The sequence below is a fragment of the Cutaneotrichosporon oleaginosum genome (genome assembly GCF_008065305.1).
Source record: "Cutaneotrichosporon oleaginosum strain ATCC 20508 chromosome Unknown ATCC20508_contig06, whole genome shotgun sequence".
In the NCBI taxonomy this organism is placed as follows: Eukaryota; Fungi; Basidiomycota; class Tremellomycetes; order Trichosporonales; family Trichosporonaceae; genus Cutaneotrichosporon; species Cutaneotrichosporon oleaginosum.
In genome coordinates, this window is record NW_027072175.1 from 716,405 (window position 1) to 742,117 (window position 25,713).

Genomic DNA, 25,713 nt, shown 5'->3' on the forward strand with positions numbered 1-25,713 from the left:
CGAAGAGGTTGATGCGATGAGGCATGCAGAGAAAGAGAAAGAGTTGGGACGAGGAGAGCGAGTGATCGAGCGAGAGTGAGAGGGAGACCGCCGTCGCGTCACAGCAGGCACCGCATTCCGGCCAACACCGCCGATCTTCCCCCTGAGACATCCCCCTAGCGGGAGTAATCTGAGGGACAATCGGGGGCTGTGAATAAGGTTCGGGCGCGACTGACTTTGGGGGGAAGGCTGCAGGGGCAATGTTTGGACTTCCGCTGCTTGTCATTACGCACAAACAACTCACAAATCCCATCGTTCTCTCCACATCGTCTCTCCCTTTCGGCTGTAACCCATTTGATTCTATCCACACGATTTAATTTTTCCTGCGATCCCTAGTGCGCGACAACACCAACGCACCCATCTACGACCAGCGCACGCACGGACTCCATCGCTACCCATTCCACTCATCACGTCAGCCACGTCCGAGCGCACCGCGGTGCACGCACGCACGATGCCGCTCGAGGCTTCTCATCCACTTCCCCACTCTGGTCTCACTCCATCGCCACCACAGAGCGACTACTTTGGTGTTCCTTCGCTGAGCGGAAGTACTGCCATTACATCGACGTCACACGAGGTCGTTAGTCCGCTCCAGAAGCCCGCTGTCTTCCACTCTCTGCACGGCATCCAGGAGGCGGCGGAGAGCATTGGTCTTGCCCCTCCACCCGGCACAACATTTCCTCCTCCCGTTCATGACGTCTCCACGCCTGGATCTTTCCACACTGCCTCGTCCAGCGAGCGCGACTCAAGCATCTACACTGACCCCGTTCAATACAACTACGCGGAGGAGCACTACACTGGCACCTACAACTATGGCGAGAAGAAGGTTTACGACTATGGAGAGGACAAGGTGTATGACTACGGCGAGGACAAGATGTACGACTACGCCGAGGCCAAGCTGCATGGAAGCGATTTTGGAAATGCCTTTGGCGTCGACCCGCTCTACGCGGACGACGGACCCTGCGAGGCCGAGCTGTGTCGCGCACCCAGTATACGCTCTCGCGCAGAGTCCTACATCGGCCTCGGTATCAGCAACGGCCGCCCGCCGTCTGCCATGTCTGGGCGTGCTTCCCCGTCGCGCTTCCCATCCAACCCCGACCGCCCAGGTTCGCCGATGCGTCTCCCACCATCCCCGACGCCGGCGTGCGGTCAGCCGCCTTCCTACTCCTCAGCCGGGTCGCAACGTCTCCCGCCGTCTCCTGGACCGCAGCGATTGCCATCACCCAGATCGATAGGCGAACATCAGTCGTCTCAAGCCAACTCCCCCTCCTCCGTCCCGTCGTCGGGCTCGAGCCTTCGCCTCCCGCCCTCCCCCTCGCCCGTTCTTCCACACTCTCCTCGCGCCCCGTCGCCCCTCGCAATGTCTTGGGAAGCACCCCAGCTCGAGCCTGAGCCGACACCCCGAGCCCTGCCCCAGCCTCCAGAAACCCCGCCATCCTCGCGCATCCGGCGTGTGCCAGTGCCCAGTGCCCAGAATTCAGGCGCGACTCGTCGCATGGTGGCTGCCTGGGAGAACAGCGCTCCTGCCGTAGGCACACCAACGCTGTCCCGCCCGCTCCCCATCCCCACCAGTGCTCCAGCTTCATCCAGCTCGCCGCCTTCTTATCATACCCGGTCTCAGCCATCCCAAGGCAACTCGCCGTCTCAGCGTCACATGAGTCAGAGATATCTCGCGGAGAAAGAGACCAAGCCTTTGCCTATCCCCACCGCCAAGCCGATTCCGGCCAGTGCGGCGATGCCGTGGCCGCCGCCAGATAGTGCGCGGCCTGTGCGCTCTGCAGAGTTCCAGAGCAGCCCTCAGGCAACCCGGACCTCACCGAACTGCAGCCCGATCAAGGGCCTGTCTCCGGGTTGGTCGCTCTTCAACAAACAGGAGCATCACGGCGAGGTGGACAGCCCTAAAAGCCCGGGAAAGGAGAAAATCAGTCTCCGCCATCCGCTTAAGGACATCAAGAATGCGTTCTCCAACCTGCGCAAGATGGGGCATAAGGAGAAGGATGAGCCCACCGGCTGGGGCACGGCCAGTGTTGGAATGCACGGTGACCGCCCACACCAGCGGATCGACGAGGACTGGTTCCGCAGCCCGATGGACCCACCCGTTCTCGATCGGATGGGGGATGCGGAAATGGCAGTGGAGGAGGAGGAGGTCCGAACTGGCGGCGTGCTGTGGCTCACGGCTCCGCAGGGCACGCGCTACGGTGACTGGATGACGGCGTGGGCCTGTCTCTCCCCTACACACTTCTCAGTCGCGCACGTCCCCGTCATCTCAGGCGGACCGTACAATGCCTACCGTCCCGTTCCGCTTCGCCGCGACGAGGAGCATCTGATGCGCACATGCAGCAGCTTCCGCTACATGTCCCCTTCCGAGCTCGCGCACCTCTTCCTCCCATCGCTCCCCGAGCCGGGCGATGTGATCGAGCTCGAGTTCGCGCACGGTGCGACTCGCTATCTCGCCGTGGAATCCGGAACGAGCGCGGCATGGATTTCTGCGCTCAGCGATGTCCGCTCGAGTTTCGGTGCCTTCGCACCATCCGTGAAGAGCTACCACGACGGATCCCTCCGCCTCGGCCAAGTCGAGGACATCGCCAAGTTCGGGGATACGTGGGTCGGCACCGCGGACGCGGGCGGCTGGCAGATGATCGGCGGCAGTCCCCGCACCATCCCTTACCAGCCATCGCCGATGCGGAGCCAGCACACGGGGCTCAGTGCCGCGGCGCTTGAGGATATGGCGGAGGAGGCGGATAAACCGCCCACGCCGCCCCCGAAGTCGCGGCCGCGCTCGACTCTCATCGCCGATCGTGTAGCGACCTTTTCGCCTGAGATAAAGCCGACTCCTCCCCTAAAGCTCCACAGAAAAAAGGAGAGCGACAACACCCTGCTTACGCAGGGGCACCGTTCGAGCCAGAGCCACGACACGACCGGCGCGGTCGTCGACGTCAGCTCCCAACCCACTGGCTCATCGTACCCGAACTCCCCGCAGCTGAAAGAAAGAGAGACGCCTCGCGGCGCCCGGCCTGGCACGACAACGCCACTGCGCGCCGCTAGCTTGCAGCAGATCGATCCCATGACCACGAGCATCGCGGACCGCATCCGCAGCTGGCAGCCTGAGAAGGGCGTTGCGCCGCCCAGGACGGCGTCGCGCGCCGCGAGTGTCAAGAGCGGGCTGAGCTTCAATTCGAGCGATCTCAACCCTTCGCGTAGCGCGAGCCAAGTTCGGCCGGCGCGGAATGCCGGTGTCGACCTCGCGGCCGTGGACGCGGGCTTGAACAAACTGCCCGTGCTCAAAGAGGCGGGATGGGGGCCGCGGTCGCCGGCGCGCAAGGCTGTACCAAAGTACGAGGAGGCGACCCCGCGGTCCGCGCGGTCTGTTGCTTCGGCCAAGCTCCCCGACATGCCCGCGCCCGCTTCCGAGCCAGAGGCCCCCGCCGAGCACGCCCGGAGGGCCGACACCTCGGTCCAACCAGAGCCCGCCAAGTCCGCCGACATCCCCTCGTCGCCTAGACCCCGCCGGCTGAACACACGCATCGCAGCGGCGAAGGAGAAGTTCGAGGGCAGCCCACAGCCCAACACGCTGTCGCCTGTGATGAAGGCTGCCGCCATTCCGCGGTCGCCCCTCACCAAGACGGCTACACCGCGGTCTACGACCAAGCCCGCGTCCGCCACTACCCCAATCCACGCGCCCGTGGCGCGGCCCACGACGTCCGCCGCGCTCCTCGAGACGGCTGCGCGCACAGATGTGTCTGGGAAGAGCACGGACACGCTTGCCCTGCCCGCTCTCGCTCTCGCCCCGAAGGCACCCGGAAGCGCGGCGTCAGCGGGCTCCACGTCCGTACGCGACCGAATCGAGGCGCTCAGTCGGGCCGCTGCCTCGCCTGTGTCCACGACAAAGCGCCCCATCTCCACGAGCAAGGCAATACCGGAGGATAGGGTGGCAGGCACCCGTCTTGCGCGGTGGGAGTCACCAACGATCGAATTCCCGTCGCTCGTCGTGCGCTCCCTCGCGTCGCCCCCGCGCTCGCACGCCCTGCGCAGCCTCGGCTCACCCCAGATCACGGTCGTGTCGCTGCCTAGCCTGGCCTCGCCGCCCCCGTCGACCGCGCCCCTGGCGCTGCGGAAGGTCTCACCTTCCATGGTGTCGACAACGTCACGGCGCACCCTCATGATCGCCAATCCCGACCCCGACCCCGATCCGGAGTCCCACGAGCAACAGATCCCCGCGGACGTTGCCCGCGGCTCGGAGGTGTCGGACGCGACGGAGACGCGAGAGTCAATCACCGGCCTGTTGGCGGGATACGACGAGCCGGCAAATGCGGGCTCAGATTCCGCCAGCTGGGTCAACGTCGGGCGGGACGACGACGGCGAAGCGGAGGATGCGGCGCGTGCGGCGCCTGCACCGGAGCCCGCGGAGACAGCCGCGCCCAGAGCATTTATGTCTGCCGATATGCCCGACGCCGCTCGAGACACAAGCGCAGACCCCAGTGTGCGCGCCACGCTCGATGTCATGACGGACCAGCTGCGCGCCCTCAACACGGACCTCGGCGCCGTGTCCTCCCTGCTCACCGAGACGGCGGGCCACCAGGCGACCACCACCGCGGGGGCGGAGGAACGCCTGATCGCCCTCGACCGGCACATGGCTACGATTAGGAGCCAGCTCGACGAAGTGCTGGCCGGCGTTGCTGCCAACACCGCTACGTTAGGCGCTGTTGCGCTGGGACGGGAGGGGCAGGTCGACGGTGCGCAGCCGCTTGCGGCGGAGCAGAGGGCGGTGCCGCCGGGCGAGGCTTCTGAGGCCGCGCCGGACGACCCCATCGCTAGATCCGCCACCGCTCCGGTTGCAGGGGCGGAAACCGCTCCCGTCGCCGCGTGCGCTGATGCCCCGGCCGTCGATAGGTCCGCCGATCCCACCGCTCCCACCGAGCCCGGCGAGCCGACGATAGATCTCGCTGACACGCCCGCTGATGCCGACCAAGCCCTTGCCCCCGCCGCCAGGGCGCTGGATCCCATCACTGGCGAGCCTCTCTCCTCTAAGTTGGAGTTAGAGCTTGACAACATCCGCCGCAACATTGAGTATGTTGCGAACGACATTGTATCCCTCCAGGCGGCGCTGAGGAAAACGTTGGCAGACGCTGTGGAAGCGGGCAGTAACCTGGTCCTAGACAAACTGGAAACGTACGAAGGCACCCGTGCTGCCTTGGAATCACGCAAGATGTACGAGGCCGGGGAGAAGGTCGTTGCTGCGGAAAAGGCAGCGGAGGAGGCCCGTGCCGAGCTTGAGAAGGTCAAGGCTGAGGCGGTGGAGAAGGCACAGGCCGCAGTGGCAGCGGAGGACGTCAAGCCTGTCGAGGTCCCCGATGTTCCTAAAGTGGAGGACGCGCCGGCGCTGGCGGACGAAGCCAAACCCCAGGATGCTCCGAAGGAAATAGCGCCGCCCGAAGCGGAGGACAAGGAGGTGCCCGCGCCCCCTCCCCCTGCTGCAACCGCTGAGCAGGTGGTTGCGCTGACAGCGCAAATCGACAAGTCGGCGACGGCTGAGCAGGTCGACGCCTTGACCGCGCAGGTCGCCAAGTACGCCGAGGCGCAGGCGCAAGCGCAGGAGAACCAAAGCAAGATAAGTGCATGTGAGTGCTTCGCTCCGACGTCACTGACTTCAGACCTTGGCGAGCTGAACGGATACCTCGTCACAGTCATCAAGCGGCAGGACGAGTTGGCGGTGGAGACGGCGGCGCGGTACGAGCAGTCCGCGGCGCGGCTCGACGAGCTCAAGGCCGAGACGGCGCAGGAGATTGCGGGGCTGAAGAATGTCGTTCTCGATGCCCTCCATGGCCTTGGCACCGACCTGACGCAATCGATCAAGGGCGAGCGGCTCAACTTTATCGATGCGATGGAGAAGGCCACGACGTTGAAGCTTGAGAGTGAGTTCTTTTTCGCGGCGCATGCTGATCGCAGACCACACCCGCGACTTCGCCGAGGCGATACGTAGCGACGTCAAAACCGCCCAGGTGTCCATGCTCGAGCTGCACGAGCAACGCTCCCGCATCCGCGCGGACATGACCGAGATGCTCAACTTCATCCTCAAGCACGCGGACAAGAGCGAGGTCAGCTTCCCGAAATACATGCAGGAGCAGCTTGACAAGCACGCCGAGACGCTCGAGCAGATCAACGCCGCCTCCCCGCCCCCCGGCGCCCGCCCGCTGCCCCAGACCCCCGCCGCGCCGCAGTAGTTGTCATCTATGTTGTATGTAATATCAGCGAGTAACATTAGGTGCATGCATAATGCCTGGTACGGGCCAGAGAGCGTTAATATCTCTCTCGTTTGTATATTTGGCACACCGCGCCGTGCCTGGCTCTCGTGGGCCGATAAGTCGGTGATCGGCGATCGGCGCACCGCAGACGAAACGAGATGGCCGACCCTCCATCGTCGTCTATTTTTGGTCCGGCGCTCTTGTCGTTGCTCGCTGTGTGTCGCCGCACAACCGTCGTCACAGCACCGCCCTGCTCGGTTCAGCTGCCCAGTTGTTCTGGCGGTACGACAGTAGAGACGCTACGGCGCAGCCACCGCGTGCAGGTGTCAGTGCTTCAGCCCACAGTGAGCAATCCTTCCACCGTCGATCTCGACCGGATCGCTAGATCGCCAGGCGACGTCACTCGGCGGATCCGTGATAACTCCAGCGCAAACGAAGATTGCGGATCGAACGAGGTCTTCTCCATCACTCTTTCCACCAACATAAGCACCACCACCACCGTTTCCCCACAGCCACGTCCCTCGTCCTGTAGCCCCCCCCCCGATGCTCTCTCTCCCCTACATCCCTCTCCTGTCGTCCACGCTACCCCCGCCGCCCGCCCCCGTAGGCTACGCGACGGTCCGCGCGCCCGCGCGCGCCTGGAGCCTGCCGTCGCCGATATTCCGGGCGCCGTCGCCGCGCGCCGGCGAGCCCGCCCTCCGCATCTCGCGCAGCACATGGGCGCTATACTACCCGACCACCGAAGCTGGTGGCAGCGTGCAGTGGATCCCGGAACCCGTGACGGGCGTGCTGCGCGGCTACGACCGCTACTTTGGCGCGGGGGCCGGCTGGCTGCGTGCGTGCCCGTGCCAACTCTGCTCACCACAGTTCCGCTCATCCGCGGCGCGGCGGCGCGGTACCACGTGCCCGTGGCGCCGAATGCGCCGCTCAAGCCCGCGCACACGCCCTACCCCCTCGTCATCTTCTCGCACGGGATATGCGGCACGCGCACGACGTATTCGTGCGTAGGGACGCGCGCGCGCTGACGGCAGGCAGTGGGCGGCGGCGCTCGCGAGCGAAGGATACGCCGTGCTCGCCGTCGAGCACGCGGACGGGTCCGCGCCCTGCGTCCTCCTCCCCGACGGCGAAATGGGGTATACCGTCATGAAGGAGCTCGAGTGCGGTGCCGGACGGCGGACAAGCTGACGCCAGATGGGGGACGCCGACGTCGTCGTCCCCATCGCTGGGCTCGGGCACGCCTTCGTCGAGCTCGTCCGCCTCGCTATCCTCTAGTTCTACCAAGCTCGGCCGACGAAGCCAGCGCGCGACGGAAGCCGAGTTCCGCGCGCTGCAACTCGACCAGCGCGTGCGCGAAGTGTACGCGGCGCACGCGGCGCTCGAGGCCATGCTCAGCCCCGCCGGCGACGGCGACGCGGACGCCGGCGTCGCTGTCGACGGCCTCTCGGCGCCCGAAGCGGCGGCATGGATCTCCAGCCTCGCGGGACACATCGACACGGCGCGCCCCGCGCTCGCGGGCCACTCGTTCGGCGCGTCCACCGTCTTCCGCGCGCTCGAAGCCCCCCCGCCAGACTATGCGCGCATGGACGTGTGCGCCGCCCTCGCCCTCGACCACTGGTGGGAGCCGTTCCCGTTCGTGCGCCCCGCGCGGGGGCCGGCGCCGAGCCCGCCGCTGCTCGCGATCAACAGCCAGGAGTATACGCAGGCGCGGCAGTGGCCGCATGTGTTGCGCACGTGTGTGGATGCGCGCGCGGACCTCGTCACGATCTTGGGCACGAACCGTGAGTCGCCGTCGCTCGAATGCTCCGACGCAGAATGGCGATGCGGAAGACTCACGCCAGACGAGTCGTTCTGCGACTTTCCCGTCATCGTGACTGCGTCGCCTGCGACGGAGCGCGCGTATCTCGCCACAATACACCGGCTTACTCTCGCCCTGCTGCGGGGCACGCTTGCCGAGGAAAAGGAGATGCAAGGCGAGCCGGACGGCGGGGCGTGGGCGCGCACGTGGCTTGGCCGGATGGCAGGCCGGCGGGGGGAGGTGGTGGTGCATCTCCGTGCGGGGGAGGGGAGGGGGCGGACGAAGGATGCGCGAGAGGCTGGGCTGGCGAAGAGTGGGTTGGAGAATGGCCGAGTGGAGAATGGGCAGGCGCAGGCATCGCCCGCCCACTGACCTTATACATATGTAGCACCCGGTATAATGTGTCGACGAGGCTGAGGACTCGTAAACGTCTCAGATAGAATGCGAAGTAACTCGCGCAACGCTGTCCCGCCTGTGTAGCAACTGCCCCCCCATCACAAACAAGAGTGCATTCCCCGGCCTCTGCACGCGCCGAAAATATATAGTGCTACAACCAGCGTCCTCCTCCTGGTCATGGTATATTACGGCTCGTGCGAGCCTCAATGTTCGTGTAGTATGAGAAATGCGTGGACGAATGGCGTAATGTGGCATGCGTAATAAGGTGGTCACTACTTCTTGCCAAAAATGCTCTTGATGCCGCGGCGGCGCTCCTTTCTGTCCTCGGTCGGCGCGACGGACGACGCGACCATGTTGGCGACGTGCGGCGGTGGTGGTCCACCAGCGCCGCGCGGGTCGCCCTTGAGGAAGCGGCCGAACGACCCCGTCGACGCAGCGGCCGACTGCTGGATGTACATGCTCTGGGCATTGCGGCCCCAGTCCATTGGCATGCCCATGCCGGGGACTGCAGTTGAGCGGCGCACACGCGCAGAACGGTTGTCGGCAAGCACGTCAAAGCTGGCGCGTGGCTGTATGACACGCTGCTGTGGGACAAAGCCACTGCCTGGCTGGAGGAAAGGCGTAGAGGTCGAGGAACGCGAACCAGACGAGCCGGGAGACCCAGAGTGTATAGGACCAGGAGACTGGTTGCCCTGCGGGGGTTGGTGGTACCGGGGCGAGGCAGTAGGGAAGTACTCGGAAGAAGGAGGGACACCGGTGCGGTAGTTGGTGGGTGGCTCAGCCGACATAGACGCGCGAGGGTACGGCATCGACGACATGCGCTTGTTGTCGTACACACTGCCGCGCATCGAGAGCGCGTCCGCTTCGCTGTACATCTCGGGTGAGCCTATGCTGGGCGACCCCTGCTTGGGTATCATCCCGGGCGGCAGAGGCGGCAGATTCTTGAACCGGTTGGGAGACGTGTTGCCCTGCGGTGCGGGTGCAAGGTACGAGTTCATGTTGTTGGCCGACTCGGGTGTCTCGAGCGCAGGTACAGTGGTCGTCGAGGAAGAGTACCGCGACGACATCGACTGCTGCATGTTACCCTTGCCTGCGTACGATTGGGCATTGCCTGCCACGGCGTAGGGAGGATGCGCCGCGCCGTTTGTGTTGGGCAGCATCGTCTCGCGCAATGGCTGCGGTTCATCATAAACCATTTGCAGGTCGGGCGTAACGACTGGGTGCGGCACACCATTGTGCGATGACCCGGTGAGCATCTCCATTGTCGAGCCCATGAGCGAGCCCCGGTGCAGGTTGTAGCCAGCTTCGGCAGCTCCAGGCGGCAACTCGACTGCAGGTGCAGTGCTGCGGCGTGGCAGATCCGTGGGCCGATCAGGCTGGAAGCGGGAGCTTGTGGGGCTAATGTCGCTACCCGATGACCCAAGCGGCGCAGACACAGAGCGCTGGCCCTGGCTTGCTGGCGCCAGCGAGCCCTGACTGTCATTGGCCATCGAGATGGATGAGCTAGAGCGCTTGCGGTCGTGGTTACGCTCGCCACGGTTGACGAGGAAGTTCATCGGCGGTGGCGGAATGAGGTCGGAACCTGGAGAGTTCTCCTCGACCGCAAGCGCAGCAGAAAGCGACTGTCTCCGGTCCTTCTTGCTGCTGCCGCCCTTCTTCATCTTCTGAATGAGACCCTTGATGCCGCCCTTCTTCTTGGGCGAGACCTCATCGTCGGCCGGCTCGGGCGCGTACATGGACACCTGCGTGAGGCGGGCGCTTGGATGCATGGCGGTGACAGACTTGGCACGTGGACGCTCCTGCAGAACGGGTGGCGGTGCAAGGGGGTCCTCATTGGGCTGCTGCCCGAGGTACGATCGTCTCCCAGAGTAGCTTGGCCGACTGGGTATGAACGCACTGACGCGCGGGCTTTCGTGGACCTGATAGGACGAAGTGCGGTTACGGCGGTCCATGTCGAGGCCGAGGTGCATGTCCATCATGCTGCCGCTGCCACCGTGGCTGCCGGTAAAGAAGGACGTAACTGAGTCACCAAACTTGCCAAAGAAGGAGCGTCTGTGGTGGCTGCCAATGCTTCCCTCGCGCTCGCGCTGCTGACCAGCGCGCACAGCAAACGAAAACGGACGAAGATTGTTGGAGCCAGCCGAGCCACCAAGCTCGTCGTACCCGGGCCACAGATCCTCCGTGTCCGACCAATCGTCGCCGGCGTAGAACTTGGACTCGCGACCCTTGGGCCCAGTCGAGCCGCTCGGCGCCTTGAGGTGAGATGCGCGGTTCGAGGGCGATGTACCCAATCCAAGGTTCGGGGAAGGTCGGATATTGGTCGCGGTCGAGAGCCGCGACGCTGCTGAGGTTGGCTCGCGGTCGTAGTGGGTTCTTGGGCGAGCCTTGATGCCAGAGTTGAGACCAGCGGGCGTCGATGGGCTCTCTCTCAACCTCGGCACCGGCTGCTGCATCGTGACCGGCGCCGACCGAGCTGTGCTGATGGAAGGCGCCTTGATAGACGGTGCGCCACGTTCCATGCTGACGCGAGCAGTGCGCTGGGAAGCAAGGCTGCCACTGAGGACCGAGTCGTGGCTCTCAAGAGTCGGCGATGGAGGGTAGGTGAGCTCCTGGGGCTCTGGGTATTGACCGAGGCGTTGAGCCTCTTGTCTCAACTCGATTATCAGCCGGTATTGTCCGCGGAGGTAGCTCTGGAGAATTTGGAAGCGTAGTGCAGATGAGGAGGGGAACTGTGAAACGTTAGGCATTGTTCAATACGCTTTTTGCTCACCATGGTCATGACATTCTTAATGCCCTTCTCCGTCAAGGGGCCTGGACGGGTGCCGCGGAACCCAACAGGGAAGCCATCACCGCCAGACCCTTCCTCCCACTTGAAGCCACGCCATCCGATGCGTGCAATCTGCGCGTCACGGTCCTCACGACGCTGGCGACGTGCTTCTCTTGCTTGCTGCTTTTTGGCAGCAGCAGTGCGCGCTGCCTCGTCCGAATAGACGCCAGAGGCATGCGAGCGAGGGCTTGACAGCGTCTCACCGTGGGTGCTGCTCGATATCGACTCGTCGACAGACCATGCCGACACCGAGTGGTCGACCGACATGCCTCGCAACAGGTCATACTCGCGCGCCTTGAGCTCGTCGAGAGCGGCATCACTGGCACGCTCCCAGACACCATCGCCGGTGACATCGACGTCGGCAAGGTCACGGTCACGCATCATACACTCGAGGCAGATCTCCTCCCCAGGTTTCATACCCTGGGGTATCTGGAGCCCGCCGCTGGGGCCGGCGCCGGGCAAAGCCGGCAATGCTGGTAGGCCGAGGCCACCTGCTGCTGCTCCGGCTGTTTGCCGCATTTGCGCTGGAGTTGAGGGGTATGGTCCAGCATCCGCCAATCCAGCTATCGCAGGCAAGTTGGATGCCGAGTTTGTGGGTTGGTGGCGCGATGTAGGGAAGGGTGCAGGAATAGAATTGGACTTTGGCTGAGATTGATCCATGGTCGCAGGGGGCGCATAGCTTGCCCGTGGGTCTGTGGAGGCACGGGTCGGCTGCAGCGGCTGCAGCTGCTGCTGCTGCTGCTGCTGCTTCTGCTGTTGTGGGCGCGAGCGGCGCACCGCCATAGGGTCACCGGTCACGACACCAAGAGCGGCCATGTTGGCCTTTGGAGATGTCTGGATGGAAAAGGATGGTGGGCGCAAGACGGGCGGCGCAGCTGGGACGGCGACAGGCATGGGGGTGGGCATGGAAAAGGTGTCTGTGGACTGTGCACGGGACGGTGAGTTGGGTGTTGCCGCGACGCTGCCGTCTTCAGCGGCCTTGGGTGGGCGTGGAAGGGACCGCTTCTTGCTAGGGGACGAAAGTCCGGTCGGAGGACGTGAATCGACCGCGGTGGTTGTCGTGGCGCTTGACAACTGGGGTTCGGGGAAGGATACTAGAGTGTTCAATGTCAGACCGGATGGGCGGGTCGAGGTTGATGTTGGAGTTGGGGAAGTGGGAGGCGAGTTGCGCGCGAGAGTGAGAGCTATGCGCTTTGGCGTTGGAGAGGGCGAAGGGGGTGTTTGGTCGCGTTCAGGCTCGATTGAGGCTGCAAATGAGGGCTGTCTTGAGTGAGCCACTGATGGGCGCTCAAGCTTGATGGGAGACGAGCGCTTGTGATGAGAGCCAGGCTCGACGATGGTTCTCCGTCGAGGAACAGAGGGCGACTCGCGGAGTCTGGGGGATGCAAGATCAAAGGTGGACGAGGTGGGCGTCAGGAGCGGCGAAGGAGCGCGGGCGTCTGCCAGGGTAGCGAAAGACGGGATGCCGCCTTGTGCTCCTCCCGAGGTGGTAGTAGTAGTGGGTGAGACAAGCGGGGCCCAAGATGTTGGGCGATCACCAACAACAGGAGGTTGAGGAGTGGTCGTGTTATCGTCGTAGTCGTCGTCGTCACCTGTGAGGGGAGTGCCGTCGTCGTCGTCAAACTTGAATGAAGAGCTGAATCTTGCGAGTGAAGGTCCGTCAAAGGAAGGGAGAGTGAGAGGAGAGAGGATGGGAGGGGATCCAAGCGCAAATGAAGGGACGCGAGAGGGTGAGAGTGAGGGAGAGGATGAGGATTGCGTGCCAACTGTTGATGGCTGGGGCGTGTGCGTTGTTGGTTTAGTGGATGACACGATGGGGCCGTTTGTGACGGCGGCGGCGGCGGCGGCGGCGGAAGAGGAAGCAGATGGGACTGCGCCCCGCAATGGCGATTCAGGCTCCGCGCGAGCAGCAGCAGCAGGAGCTGTTGCTGTTGGGGTGTCAGGTGGCGCGTCGACAGACACAAAAGGAGTTGTGGCTGGGAGATGGTTGGAGGCGTGTGCAGCGCTGGCACCGGGATTGACGCTTGCGCTTGACGCGGGGCGAGGGGGTGCAGCGCTGGCGCCAGCGCCGGGGTTGATGGAATCTGACGCGTAGCGTCGGTGAAGGCTGGCGTTGGTTTGGAGATGCGTGGCCTTGGGGGTGGCGTTGCTGCTCGCGGCGGTGCTGGGGGCTGCTGCTTGGCCGGGGTATGGGGAGGGGGAGGAGGAAGAGGGGGAGGGAGAGGAGGAGGAGGAAGAGGAGGAAGAAGAGGAGGGGGAGAAAGTAGAATCGAGTGGGATGTTTGTGAACGAGTCAAAGGAACTGAGGTGGATGGAAGGAAAGTGGAAGGCGGTGGGAGATGTGGTTGAGGTGCGAGAGATTGAGTAAGAGATGGAAGAGGAAGTGGTGGTGCTGGTGGTGCTTGAGACAGTGCCTGTTCTTTGCGGAGGTTGGAAGAAGGTGTTGGGGCGGGAGGGGTAAAGGTGAGAGGATGGGGGGAGGGGGAGTGGGGAGGGGGATGGGGCCAAAGAGGATGATGATGATGAGGACGAGGGTTGTGGTCGCGAGGAGGGGGGTAGAGGATGAGGAGGATGAGGAGGATCCAGAGAGGGGCCAGTCGCTGTGGCAGTTGACATTGTGTCCGTCCCCAAGCCAAAGGATGGAGCAGAGTGAGTGAGTTGAGTGAGTTGAGTGTGTGGTGTGGTGTGTGTGTGTTGGGTCGTGGCATTGCAGGGCACCAAGGGGGGGAGGAGGGATCCTACAGGGGGGGCGGGGATCCAATTGCCCCTCCTCCACCCATCAATCAATCCCTCGGCCTTCCAATCCACACCCACCCGGGTACGCGCGCTCATAATAACCACCGAGGATAGCTTCAAACAGGCGGGGCGAATATGCAGCTATGCAGCCAGGCGGGACAGCATAGAGCATAGGCAGGAGGACGGCGGCATCAAACGCGCCCATCCCTGTCTCTGTTGGAATCCAGGCAGCCCACCCAAGCACCCATCACCCAGGGCCCAGCCCCCGCGGTTTCATCCCCTGGCATCTGTCACGCACGCGACGCGCTATGAGGCGGTGCGCGGTGCGCGGTGCTTTGCCACCCACCACCCATCATCGAGCTCCGAGCAGCGAGCGAGAATGCCACGCGTACAAGTGTCTCAATCCACTCGTCTCGAATCTCATCATATCACGCCCTAGCACCTGGTCGTACTAACTGTTCGCTGTTCGCTGATCACTGATCACTGATCCATGACAGCAGGGCGAGGGGGAGTCGGCGAGGAGGGGATAGGCACGCCGAGCTTGATCTTGTTCGAGTGACGAGTTGCTTGGCTCCGTGCCTCCGCTCACTGACTGGGGAGCTCGAGCTTCGGATCGGGCGGCGGTGGCTCACATCACTGATCGCACCGATCATCACTGCATTCTACTGTACGCTGACTGATCAACACGCAGCACGCAGCACGCAGCACGCAGCTCGCCACCCGGCCACCCGGCCACGTTCTCGTCCTTCCCTCCCCCCGCATGCCATCCCCGAGGCGTGATACGCAACGCCCAAATCTCTTGACAGTACTACTGTGGTAGTCATAGTCACGCCCATGAGCGACCTATAAACCTAGCTTGATCCAGTGTGCGAGACACATCACCGCACACACCCATCGCATTGGCCCGAGGCCAGACCCAACTGCTGCTGGATCACGACGCTGACTTCCCCCCCCCCCCCCCCCCCCCGCTCACCACCGCTGGATACTGCACTCGCCTCCATCACACAGTCTGAAACCCCTCGACGGCACCAGCGCACCAGCGCTGTCCCATCCGCCGCTGTCTCCCTCCCTCTAGTCAACCCGCACCTCCCCACACCACACGTGCATGCACTTCTATATCTCGTCCTCAAATCACCACTGCTGCGGCGCATACCCAGTCTGCGCCTGCGCGTGCTGCATCGTGTTTGACGACCCGCCCGCAGGCGGGTACCACTCCCCCCCCTGCTGCTGCGCCGGTGCCGGTGCCGGAGCCTGCGGCGGGGGGCCGTTCACATTCCCCAAACCGTGCAGGTACGACCGCCAGTCCGAGTTGGTCTTTGGCGGCGAGTTGGGCTGCCCCGTCGGCGGCAGCGGCGAGGGCACCCGCGGCGGCGGTACGGGCGCGTACCCCACTGGCGAGGGGACTCTGGGCGGCGCGTTCGGGCGGAAGTTGGACTGCGGCTGCTGCTGAGGCGGAGGGCTGAATGTCGACATTGGAGCCTGCGGCGGCGCGCTGAATGTCGACATTGGAGCCTGCGGCGGCGGGCTGAATGTCGGCATTGAAGGAGCAGCCTGATGAGGCAGCGGCGGCGATGTGTATCCATAGTTCTGCGGAGGAGGGGGAGGCTGCGGTGCCTGAGGCAAACTTGGAGGAGGAGGCTGGTGCGCGGGCGGCAGCGGCTGCTGGGGCGGGAGAGACTGCTGGTGCACAGGAGCTTGCGGAAGCGGCTGCTGCTGCTGCTGCTGCGGCGCAACGTAAAGCTCGTCCGAGGGGTAGTATCCCGCGTTGGGGCGGGCGGGAGGAGCGGGAGGTGCAGGAGCTCCACTCTGGCCGCCTTGGTTTGCTGGAGTCTGCATGTGCCATGGCACATACGGCCCGGTGGTTGTGCTCGGCGCTACCGACGTGCCAGGTAGAGAGTTGCGGTGTGGCGGCTGCGGTGCTTGTGGCAACTGGTGCTGCTGAGCCGGTGAACCGTATTGGGAAGCCGTTGGGCCCGGCGATACGCCAGGCGAAGCGGCATACTGCTGCTGCGGAGATGCCCCCGGCTGTTGGTAGCCCTGTTGATTGCCCGTCTGGGGCCACGTGCCCTGTCGAGGAGGCTGGGGAGTGTTATACGCTGGCTGCGCGGGAGGCTGGGCGGGGGCATATGCCTGCTGCTGTTGAGGCTGCTGGTAGCCACCATGCTGAGGAGGCTGGGGCGGCACAGGCGGCACAGGCGGAGCGTTCTGGAACACACCAAAGGGCGCCGGGCTCGTGGTTCTGGGAGGCTCAGGCAGAGGCTGGAAGTTGCTGCCGTACTGCTGGACCGGCGGCGAGCCCACAACCGGCGGGGCGAGGCTGTGAGACAGTGACCCAGTCCGACCATGGGAGGGCATCGGCAAAGGCGCCGGCTGCTGCTGCTGCATGGACGAGTGCGGGCGGGGTGGAATCGCTGAAGCGCGCGGGTCACTCGGATTGTACGCGCCCATGTCGACCGAGCTCATGGGACGGGGCAAGGGAGGGGCCTGCTGCTGCTGGCCTTGATTCTGCGGAAGGAGATCCGCCCAAGGTGCAGCGGCACCGCTCTGCGATGACTGCTGTTGGAGCTGGGGCGGCGGCGGTGGCGGCGCCGGGTGCTGTGGCGCAATGTACGCCGACTGCGGCCTTCCATGCCCAATCGTTGCGGCCTGGTGCGCATTGCCGCCTGGACGCTGTTGGTGCGAGGGGCCAAGCGACATCGAACCCATCTGCGAGGCGAGAGCGTTCGCGGCCGCCGTCTGGGGTCTGCCGCCGGTACCATGCAGCTGAGGAGGCTGCGGGGGAAGTCCCAGCTCAGCGAAGCCATTGGAAGCGTACGTGCTGGATACCGGCCTCTGTGGAGCCTGCGGGGCGTGCGGGGGCGCGTGGCCTGCATATCCCTGCGGCTGTGGCGGCGCTGGTGGCCGCTGAGGCGGAGCTTGTGCGCCTTGCGGTTGCTGGTAAGGGGGTATGTAGAGGTTCATGCCCGAGATGGAGGCGCTCGTTGGCAGACCTGGTCGCCCAGGAGGACGGACCGGGCTCTGGCCCTGCTGACCCGGGGGCGGGTTCTTCTTGGGTGGAGGCGCCTGCGATCAGCATTGCGTCCACATCCTGCACTCACATTGGAGAAGAAAGTCATCTCCATGTACACCTCGCCGCAGTACTTGTCCTTGCCGTCCTTGGACTGGAGGATCCACCAATCTGGCGTCAGCTGCAGCTACTATCGAGATACTCACCATCTACTTCGCCCTTGGTCAATGCCTCGTCAAAGTTGACGATGGCCTCACCAATGAGCTCGGGCTCCTTTATGTCATCGGCCCACACGGCGAGCTTCATGACCTTGGCGCCCTTCTTTGCTGCCGGCTTGCGCGACTTGTTAGCCATGCTCTGCGGAGTCACGACGCCGGGCTCGCCGGGCAAGGGCTTGGAGGTCGACGCGGCCAACATGTCGTCCACATCTTCGTGGATCGCGAAGCGTACCTCCTCGTCCCATTCCGGATGCTGTCCGCCGCTGTGTGTGAGATAGAATCGCATGAACGGGAAGGCGGCCAAAGGTTATATAGAATCGGGATGCCTAGGCCTCCACGGACGCGAGCCAAGCTCACGCCTCGGCACGCCCTGACGGACGGCGAGGACAGCGATATGTGTCGCAAGTACAGCTGGATCGGTGCTCCGCCGGGTGCCGAGTGCCGAGGGTGATCACTCGGCTCACAGCGCCCTGTTGCCACGCCGCGCACCGAGGTGTTGTGCACTCACCGTTTGATAGGCTGGGTTCGGCGCTTGACGCTGCCGATCTGTAAGGTGCAGAACGGGTCCTGCTTGCCAAAGCGACTCTTGTTGGGCAAGTTTTTCTATTGTTAGCAGCGTCGATGAGGGGACATACAGCGGTGCCGACCACGACGACGAGGGTGCCGAGAACCTTGGGCTCCATGATGGTGGTCGGCTACGGTGTGGGAGAAGGGTGGAGGGGCGCCGCGACGAGTAGAGGGAGGGGAACCGTATGTCCCAGACAGGTGATGGAGACCAAGTAGGGCACTCGAGAAAGGATTAGATGCAGCGGCGGTGTGTTGGTGGTGTGGGTGGGGCGAGGGGCGGTGTCGAGCGGTGACTTGGCGGTAATACGACGATACGATCGAGGGCTACGATCAGGCGCGGTGCGCTTGTTGAGAATGACCGTGCGAGTTACCGCCGAGGGGAAGGAAAGGGGAGAGGAGGAGGGAGGTGAGCGGAGACGTGGAGAAAGCGTCGGAGCAGGATGGATGATGGAGGATGAGGAGACAAGACAAGACGAGACAATCAAGACAAATGTGAGACGGATGTGGATGGTGTTGAGGATGATGCTGTGGTGTGGCGACTGGGCCTCACCCTGTGCGATGACCCTCCTTTCCCCCCGCACAGGGGTTTGCCCTCCCCGCTTCTTTCAGCTCCAAGACAAGGCCACCCTACTATTTCGAAACGCGGAATTCAATAGATCAATAGAAGCACTAAGGTTTTCTCACGTGGTCATCTTAATCCTCTGCTAATAAACCGACTTGCATCCAGCATCCATCCCATGATGACAAGAACGCCACCATCAACCAAGCAACCAAGCCCAATCAACACTTCCGCGCACAAATACCACTTCATTCTGCTTCATGGCTTCATCATTACGTCGTGACATTTGGTATACTGAAAGAGGTACATTTGGACAACAGACTAGAGCGACGCCGCTGTATCAACGTTCAGAGGCTGGCTCAAGAGCTTGAGCATCTCGGCAGATACGGCCTCGTTCGTGCTGCGCACTGTCAACCGGCACAGCTTTGCGTCCTTGTTGGGCTCCACGCGACCCAAGATCCCCACCTTGCCTGTCTTGCTCATGTGCAGTACACCGGCAAGAACCATCTGAGATGTTAGCCACACCCGCGCTGCACTGCAATCACTCACATTGTTAGGGTTGTGGTCGATGTTGGGGAGAACCGAGACGCGTTGCCCAGCCATGATGCGACGGTTGCGCTCGACGTCGACATCACCCGACTCCGTGAGCTTGATAGGGAAGATCTGCTGCGCCTCGCGAGGAGGCCCGCCGATAATCTTCCAGCGCTCAAAGAACTGGGCTTGGTCAAAGTTGACTCCCTCGATGAAGCGAGTGAGGAACACCGGAAGGCGGAGGACCAGGGTCGTAAAACTACCAGCCAGGTACGTGAAGCGAAGGATTGGCTGGCTGGAGAACGGGCTCTTGCATTCCAGCTGAATCATCTCTTGGATCTGGGCGAGCGGTTCGATTCTGTCAACAGGCAGGTCGTGGAACTTGATGTTAAGTGCGTCGGGCGTTGTGTTCTCAATCTTGGCTGATACAGAGGTGAATGGCGTTGAAATCTTATTACCAATAAACAAGGCAATGCGCCCGAGATGCCCGTGATACTCAGCCTTGACACCGATTTGCACCTGCTTATCCTCGTACAGCACGCCTTCAGTGGCGTATGAGAGCCGCTCAAGCCACTTGTCGATATTTGGCGCGACAGTGACGGGTGCAAGGAGTGATGGGCTGACACCGCCCAGCGTCGCGTTGTGCAGGAAGTCGTCCGGCCGCTCAGTCGCGGGCGACAGCACCGTAGGGGTCATAACGGCAGGCTCGCCAGTTATCGTGCCGTTCTCAATCTGACCAGACAGCAACCCCTCACCCGTAGGTGTGGACGTGAGGTCGAGGCCGGCCAACGATGCCATGATATCCTCCGACATGCCACCGCCCATCATCGGCTCGATTGTGTCCTGCCGTTGCGGTGGCTCAAGGATTGTTGGCTGGGGTTCAGGCACCGAGCGCTGCTGGGGAAGTGCCGGAGAGGCGTCTTCGGGCGAGTCCGGTGCAGTCGACCCCTTGCGGAAGTTCTTGAACTTCTCCGCAATGCGGCCCTTGTTCTCCGACTGATGCCCAATTACCCATGTGCGCTTGTCCTGCGCCTTGTCCCCTCGGCTGTGCAACCGTGAGATAAGCGCAGACTCGCGCTCCGGGAAGACGGGCATCTCATCGCAGACGGCTTGCAAGAGCTCGTCGTCGTCGTCCCGTGTTGCCAAAGCCAAGTATTCGCAAGCACGCTGCTGCAGTTCGGCGTCCAGCACGTGTGTGTATCGCCGGAAGATGTTGATCAGATGCTCCTTAATTTCGGGGAACAAATTGACCCACTTAAGATATGTCGTAAGAAGTAGCGCTCGGGTGGGTGCGGTGCAGATGTTGATTTTGGAGTGCAGAGCGTGGAACTGCTCTATCGGGCTGCACCCGTTCTCATTTGCAATCAGGTGCCCAAACTCGCCCAGGATGTAGCCTCCGACCTTCACCATGTTCTCATGGCACTGCTGGGCTTGGAGATGGGTGTAGACTGCCCCAGACGCGTAGGCCTGAAGGTCTTCGTTGTTGGTCACGAGCTGAACCACACGATACCAAACCTCGGCCCCAACGTGGTCACCAGCGGTCGAGATAAGCTCCAGGATAGTATCGATGTACCACTCATACTGGCGTGAGTTTCAGACCGCATGCTGCGAAGCCTACCTCTGTTGCAAACCGCTCGGTTAAGATGGCGATCTTGAGCACCATCTCCTCGCGCAGGTTGTAGTCCGCAACCTGGAGGTAACGCAGAAGCTCGCCCACAATCCGCTTCGAGTTGGACGTGTCACACATGGAGTAAAGGAGATCGAGTGCGCGGCGCCGGACGGAAATATCACGGTCTTTGAGACTGAGGATAATCGTGTCTTGGTGTCTCTTGACGGGCTCGAGTGAGGTCGAGCACGCGGCCAAGTGCGCCATCGCGTCCAAACCGAGATAACGAACGTTGGTTTCCCGGGCCAGAATAAACTTGCCTAGCAGAACGGAAGCGTTGGACACTACCTTGGATTCTGGGTCGAGGTGAATGGCAAGGTTGATGGCCTCGAAAAGGACCGAATTTTGAGCATTGTTGTGCTGGACATTCTTTGAGTCAGCTTGATGCACGTTGCCATTGACATCACGCACTCTTGGAGTTTCCTGCGACATGTCGATGATTGCTTGCACCACACCGTTGACCATCTCGATCACCTCTGGGTTATCTGGCGTCAGCTTGACAATTACAGTGACCAACCTGGGGGAGGGTAGTACTGAAGAAGTCGAAGCAGCTTGATCTGAAGCCATGGGTTGGGAACCTTGTAGTACACGTATGTTGCTGGCGTCTCCGAGTCGAACACAATCTAGTAGTTAGCCACCGTCAGCACTCATCTGCCAACCTTGTCTAGCCTGTCCACGGCACGCTGGTAGCATGCGGAGAACACCTCCAGGTTGTCCTGCGCCATCGCTGTAACGACACTGACGACGGTCATTGCGACACCCTGGTCGCGTTCGCCAATGAGAGGGATAATGCGCTCGGCCCACTCCTCAACAGGCATCACGCTGGGGTGCTTGCGGTACAACCGCAGCAGCGTGAGGGCTGCCTTCTTCTTGACGAAGGTAGTGGATGTACTGGACGTCAGCTTGCGCTACCCAATTGACGGCTCACGGGCTAATCATCGAGCGGAATACAGGCTCCGCGAGCGCCTCGGCCATCTCCTTGCCGCCGAGGTTGGCAATGGCATGCAGTGCCAGACAGTTGCTGATCTCGTTCCGGTCCTCAAGGTCCTTTCGGATCGAGTTGATCACCAGTCGCACGAGATCGGAGTTCTCGTGCATCAACAGCGTGATAGCCAAGTAGCCCTGTAAGTTAGTTGCTGATTGCGGTACTGTAAGCTCACGATCTGCTTCTCTGAATACTTGTTGCTGCTGATGAGATTGACGGCCTCCATATGGCCGACGTCAACCTTGTACCCCAGAATATACGTGAAGACGACCTTAGACAGATACTTCTTCTTCTGATACCCGTCCAAGTTACCGTCCTTGAACTTTTGTCGAATGTGCGCCATCTCACGGTTGACGCGCTTCTCTTCGGCCTCCCGGACACGGCACTGCCGCAAGTCCGAGATGTACTGTGAGTTAGACGGGCGTGGTGGAGGGCGCGCCGCTGTTTCGGCATGGGACTCTGCGCAGCAGACCACTGGCCGATGCCCCAAGAGCGTGCTAGAAACTTACCTGAGTCAACCCCCGCATAGCCGTCGCCATCTTGCTTCACCTCGATCGCCAAGATGTCGTCGAGGAAGGCAAATGTGGGGTGTCTGCCGATATTTGAATGCTCGGATCGTAAAGGGAGGGAATGTCTGCTGAATTCGGAGCAGATAAAATTCCCAGTAAGTGGGGAAGATGCCCCGTAGGGATTGGAGATGGGATAGTAGCGTCGAGAGAAAGAGTGATGGTGAGGACGGAGGGAGAGGTGATGATGACGGGTCAAGGTGTGGTCTGTGCCCCCCTCCGCGCACACTCCAGGGAGCGTCGTGCCTGGAGTGCTAGAGCACGTGGCTGTTATCACTCTCCAAACGTCACCTTATCTTTTGACACGTATAAATGCGATTCGGATCCGACTCCATCCATCGGCGAGTTGCAAGATGATGGGTCATCCAACATTGAAAGCGACTCACCATCATCTCCACCTCCGCCTCAGCTCTCAGCATCCTCTCGCGTCCCTCGACATCGCTCCATACCCAGAACAATAGTTGCAAGCTACCTGGAGCCTCAGCAGATACTCAGCTACTCACCAGCTTCATCCGCGCCGCCCGATCATACCCCACCTCTCCATCGTCATCGCAACACCCTCACCCACGAACCTCACCAATGTCACGTCGCAAGGCTTTCGAGACGTCTCTTTCTGGCGGAAAGGCAACGACGACCCAGAACCAGAATCAGGTGGCTCCCGCATCGAGTGCGTCGCGTCACAACCACAAACATGAACCGGACCACGACCACAGTGACGACGATCACATCCACGCTCCCAAGCCTATTAAAGTGGGCAAGACGGTAGCTGCTGCCCCGGACGCCGACAGCTCAATTTGCTTCATTTGCGCCGAGCCCGTAACCTACTGGGCTGTGGGCACGTGCAATCACCACGTCTGCCAGTGAGCCATGAGAATCGCGCGGTACATTGGCTGACATGCAGCGTATGTGCCATCCGTCTCCGCGTCTTCTACAAGTGAGTCGCATCACGTTTTCTCACTAACCACAGGATGATAGAATGTGCGTACTGCAAGACATTGTGCCCCTCCGTCCTGTTTGCGCGTGAGCAGAAGTCCTTCCCCGACGGGCCTCTCCGCAAGCCGTCCAGCGAGCAGAAAATTGAACGCGCGCAAGCCGAGTCTGAGAAGCCCGAGAACAAGGGGAAGAAGTGGTACCAGGGCCTCATTCTTCCGGGCACGCTGGACTTGAAGGAATTCGAGTTCAAGGACGAGAAACTAGGTGTTGTGTTCGATGACGAAGAAGTGGTAGGTCATGAGCGCTTGTGACGGAACTGATATCAGATGGAGCAATCGCTGCTACTTCTCCGCTTCAACTGCCCGTACCCCGACTGCGCGCACATGTCAAACGGATGGCAGGCGCTCGAGAAGCACACATTAGCTGAGCACGGCCTAGTGTTCTGCAAACTGTGCACTAGACAACTATCACGATTCTCGCACGAGCAGGTGTTGTATCCTCCTCACCTGCTTGCCTTGCACGACCCGTCGCGCTTGCATCGCGGTCAGAAGCCACCGCGTCCCAGGTCGGACAAGGAAAGGGAGCTGGTGAAATCCTGGGACACGCCGCACCCCATGTGCGAGGTAGGTACTTGAGAGAGGATCAGCCTGACCGCAGTTCTGCCACGAGGCGTTCTTTGGTCCCGACGAGCTGTTCAAACACATGCGTGAGCGGCACGAGGAGTGCTTCGTGTGCAAGGGAATGGGCAATCGTGACGTCTAGTGCGTAGGAGCGACCGGTCATTCTGCGAGCACTTCTGACGAACCAGTTTCCAGAACTACGCCAAGCTGGAGAATCACTTCAAGTGAGTCTTCAGGGGCGCCTAATAGCTAACTGCAGTCGCGACCATTTCCCTTGCCCCAACCCCATTTGCATTGACAAGAAATTCCAGGTCTTCGGCAGCGAGCTAGACCTGCGCGCACACATGATGGAGGAGGTGAGAAGGGTAGTGATGCGAATTGAAGCTGATTGCAGCATGGAGAGCAAATGTCGCAGCGCGACCGCGCTCAGGCACGTCAAGTGCATCTCGATTTCTCAGCCCGCCCGGAGGCTGGGCCATCTCGCGCGGGAGGTCGCGGATTCTCTCTGGGCACACGCGATGCACCGCAGGCGCAACAGCTTGCGGCTCCTCTCATGAACGACGCGCAGGCCGCTCAGCAGCGGCGCCAGATTCAGACGGACCGACAGGAGGAGGGCCGCCGCCGTCGAGCATTCGTCACTGGCCTGACGGACGGCATTGGGTCTGCAGCGGCATCGGCTCCTGCCTCTGGTCCAGCCTCGGGCAGGGCCTCGGGCAGGCAGTCGCCTTTGGAGAGCGCCAGTGGGTTCGCTACCCCGCGGGAAGACGTCGACGACGCCACGGCTGCTCGTCACGCGGCGCTTCTTTCGCGCGTGTCCATGCTGGTGGGCGACTCTCCCACCAAGCTGGCCTCATTCCGATCCGCAGTCCGGCAGTTCAAGAACAACGAGTCAAGCGCCAAGGACATGATTGACACATTCTTCTATGTCCTGGATCAGGATCGCGAGGCGACAGCCGGTGTGGGCCGTGAAATCGCGAACCTCTTCGACTCTGAAGGGGAGCGGGAGAAGCAACAGGCCATCCTCGCCGCGGTCAACACTTTCCGCATCCAGCAAGAGGAGCAGTTCCCGGCGCTAGGCGGCGCTCCCACTGGTGTAGGGACCAACTGGGCGGGCGTCTCGTCCGGTCGCATTCTGTCGGCTAAGCGCGCGACGCACACCGGCCGTGGCAGTTCAAACTCGAACGCCGTGTGGGCGCGTGTCGAGGCTGCCGCAGCACAGCCTCGCGCCACCACTGGAGTGAATGGTCGCCACGTTCCTGGGGCCACGTCCCAGAGACTGGCGACATCCAATTTCCCCTCCCTGGGCGAGGGCAGCTCCTCTCGCTCAGCGACTCACTCCACCCCTTGGGCGGGTGGCGGAGCCGGCTCGTCTTCCAAGACGCCTTCGGCCCTCGCCGGCCCGCAGATCCGCTCTGTCAACTTCCCCGTGGCCGCCAAGAAGCCCACGATCAACAAGGCGTCGTTCCCCTCGCTGCCCTCGAGCAGCAAGTCGCGGGCGGAGGAGCGCGCTGCGCTGTTCAGCAAGCCGACGGCGCGCCAGGAGTCGATCGCGCGCATCCGAGGCACCGCCCCCACGCCGCCCAACGCCAGCGCCTGGGCGGGGGGCTCTAGCGATGCCGCTGACGCCGTGGCTAACCTCAACATTGAGGACGAGGCACCCAAGCCGCAGAGCAAGAAGAAGGGAAAGCAGAAGCAGCTGCTGTTCAGCGTGAGCGCGCGGCCGTAAGGCGCTCGATAGTTCTTTTGCATACTGCACAATGCATGCCATGCTGGCATTAGAAACGATGGGGAGTCATACTGATGAGGCGGATGCTTGAAGTTGATGCTCACAACGCATTGGCCTGCGTCTTCCTGCTTCAGCGCCTCTATCTCCACTCTCACTTTAGCGCTTGCCATGCGCAGATACATGTTTTCCTGTCGAGGTTGGACATGGGTGAAGCATGAGCCATCAGCGGCTCGTGCACAGTCCGGTGTGTTGCTGACATGAAGAGGCGAGGAATGGAAATATCACTCAAGATGATGACGCAAC

General features: G+C 62.2%; 5 protein-coding genes across 5 annotated transcripts; 2 read left to right on the forward strand and 3 right to left on the reverse strand.

Moving 5' to 3' along the window:
- Positions 1 to 6,821: 6,821 nt before the first annotated feature.
- Positions 6,822 to 8,445, forward strand: COLE_06720 (uncharacterized protein; the record flags this gene model as incomplete). Its single annotated transcript, XM_018426574.2, has 5 exons — positions 6,822 to 7,113; positions 7,146 to 7,278; positions 7,310 to 7,435; positions 7,470 to 8,056; positions 8,117 to 8,445. The coding sequence occupies 5 exons, from the start codon at positions 6,822 to 6,824 to the stop codon at positions 8,443 to 8,445; spliced, it is 1,467 nt and encodes a 488-aa protein (XP_018279877.1).
- Positions 8,446 to 8,741: 296 nt separating this feature from the next.
- On the reverse strand, positions 8,742 to 12,190 carry COLE_06721 (uncharacterized protein; the record flags this gene model as incomplete). The annotated part of the gene is made up of 2 exons (XM_018425297.1): positions 8,742 to 11,198; positions 11,240 to 12,190. 2 exons carry the CDS (start codon positions 12,188 to 12,190, stop codon positions 8,742 to 8,744), a joined length of 3,408 nt encoding a protein of 1,135 aa, XP_018279876.1.
- A 2,973-nt stretch (positions 12,191 to 15,163) lies between these two features.
- On the reverse strand, positions 15,164 to 17,940 carry COLE_06722 (uncharacterized protein; the record flags this gene model as incomplete). Its single annotated transcript, XM_018422783.2, has 5 exons — positions 15,164 to 17,095; positions 17,131 to 17,210; positions 17,246 to 17,520; positions 17,766 to 17,860; positions 17,893 to 17,940. The coding sequence occupies 5 exons, from the start codon at positions 17,938 to 17,940 to the stop codon at positions 15,164 to 15,166; spliced, it is 2,430 nt and encodes an 809-aa protein (XP_018279875.1).
- Positions 17,941 to 18,704: 764 nt separating this feature from the next.
- On the reverse strand, positions 18,705 to 22,104 carry COLE_06723 (uncharacterized protein; the record flags this gene model as incomplete). Its single annotated transcript, XM_018422782.2, has 9 exons — positions 18,705 to 18,890; positions 18,933 to 20,495; positions 20,533 to 20,949; positions 20,992 to 21,065; positions 21,098 to 21,203; positions 21,240 to 21,471; positions 21,509 to 21,702; positions 21,741 to 21,971; positions 22,075 to 22,104. The coding sequence occupies 9 exons, from the start codon at positions 22,102 to 22,104 to the stop codon at positions 18,705 to 18,707; spliced, it is 3,033 nt and encodes a 1,010-aa protein (XP_018279874.1).
- A 606-nt stretch (positions 22,105 to 22,710) lies between these two features.
- Positions 22,711 to 25,410, forward strand: COLE_06724 (uncharacterized protein; the record flags this gene model as incomplete). The annotated part of the gene is made up of 8 exons (XM_018422781.2): positions 22,711 to 22,991; positions 23,033 to 23,065; positions 23,099 to 23,354; positions 23,391 to 23,687; positions 23,722 to 23,825; positions 23,873 to 23,908; positions 23,944 to 24,040; positions 24,079 to 25,410. 8 exons carry the CDS (start codon positions 22,711 to 22,713, stop codon positions 25,408 to 25,410), a joined length of 2,436 nt encoding a protein of 811 aa, XP_018279873.1.
- Between the last annotated feature and the right edge of the window lie 303 nt (positions 25,411 to 25,713).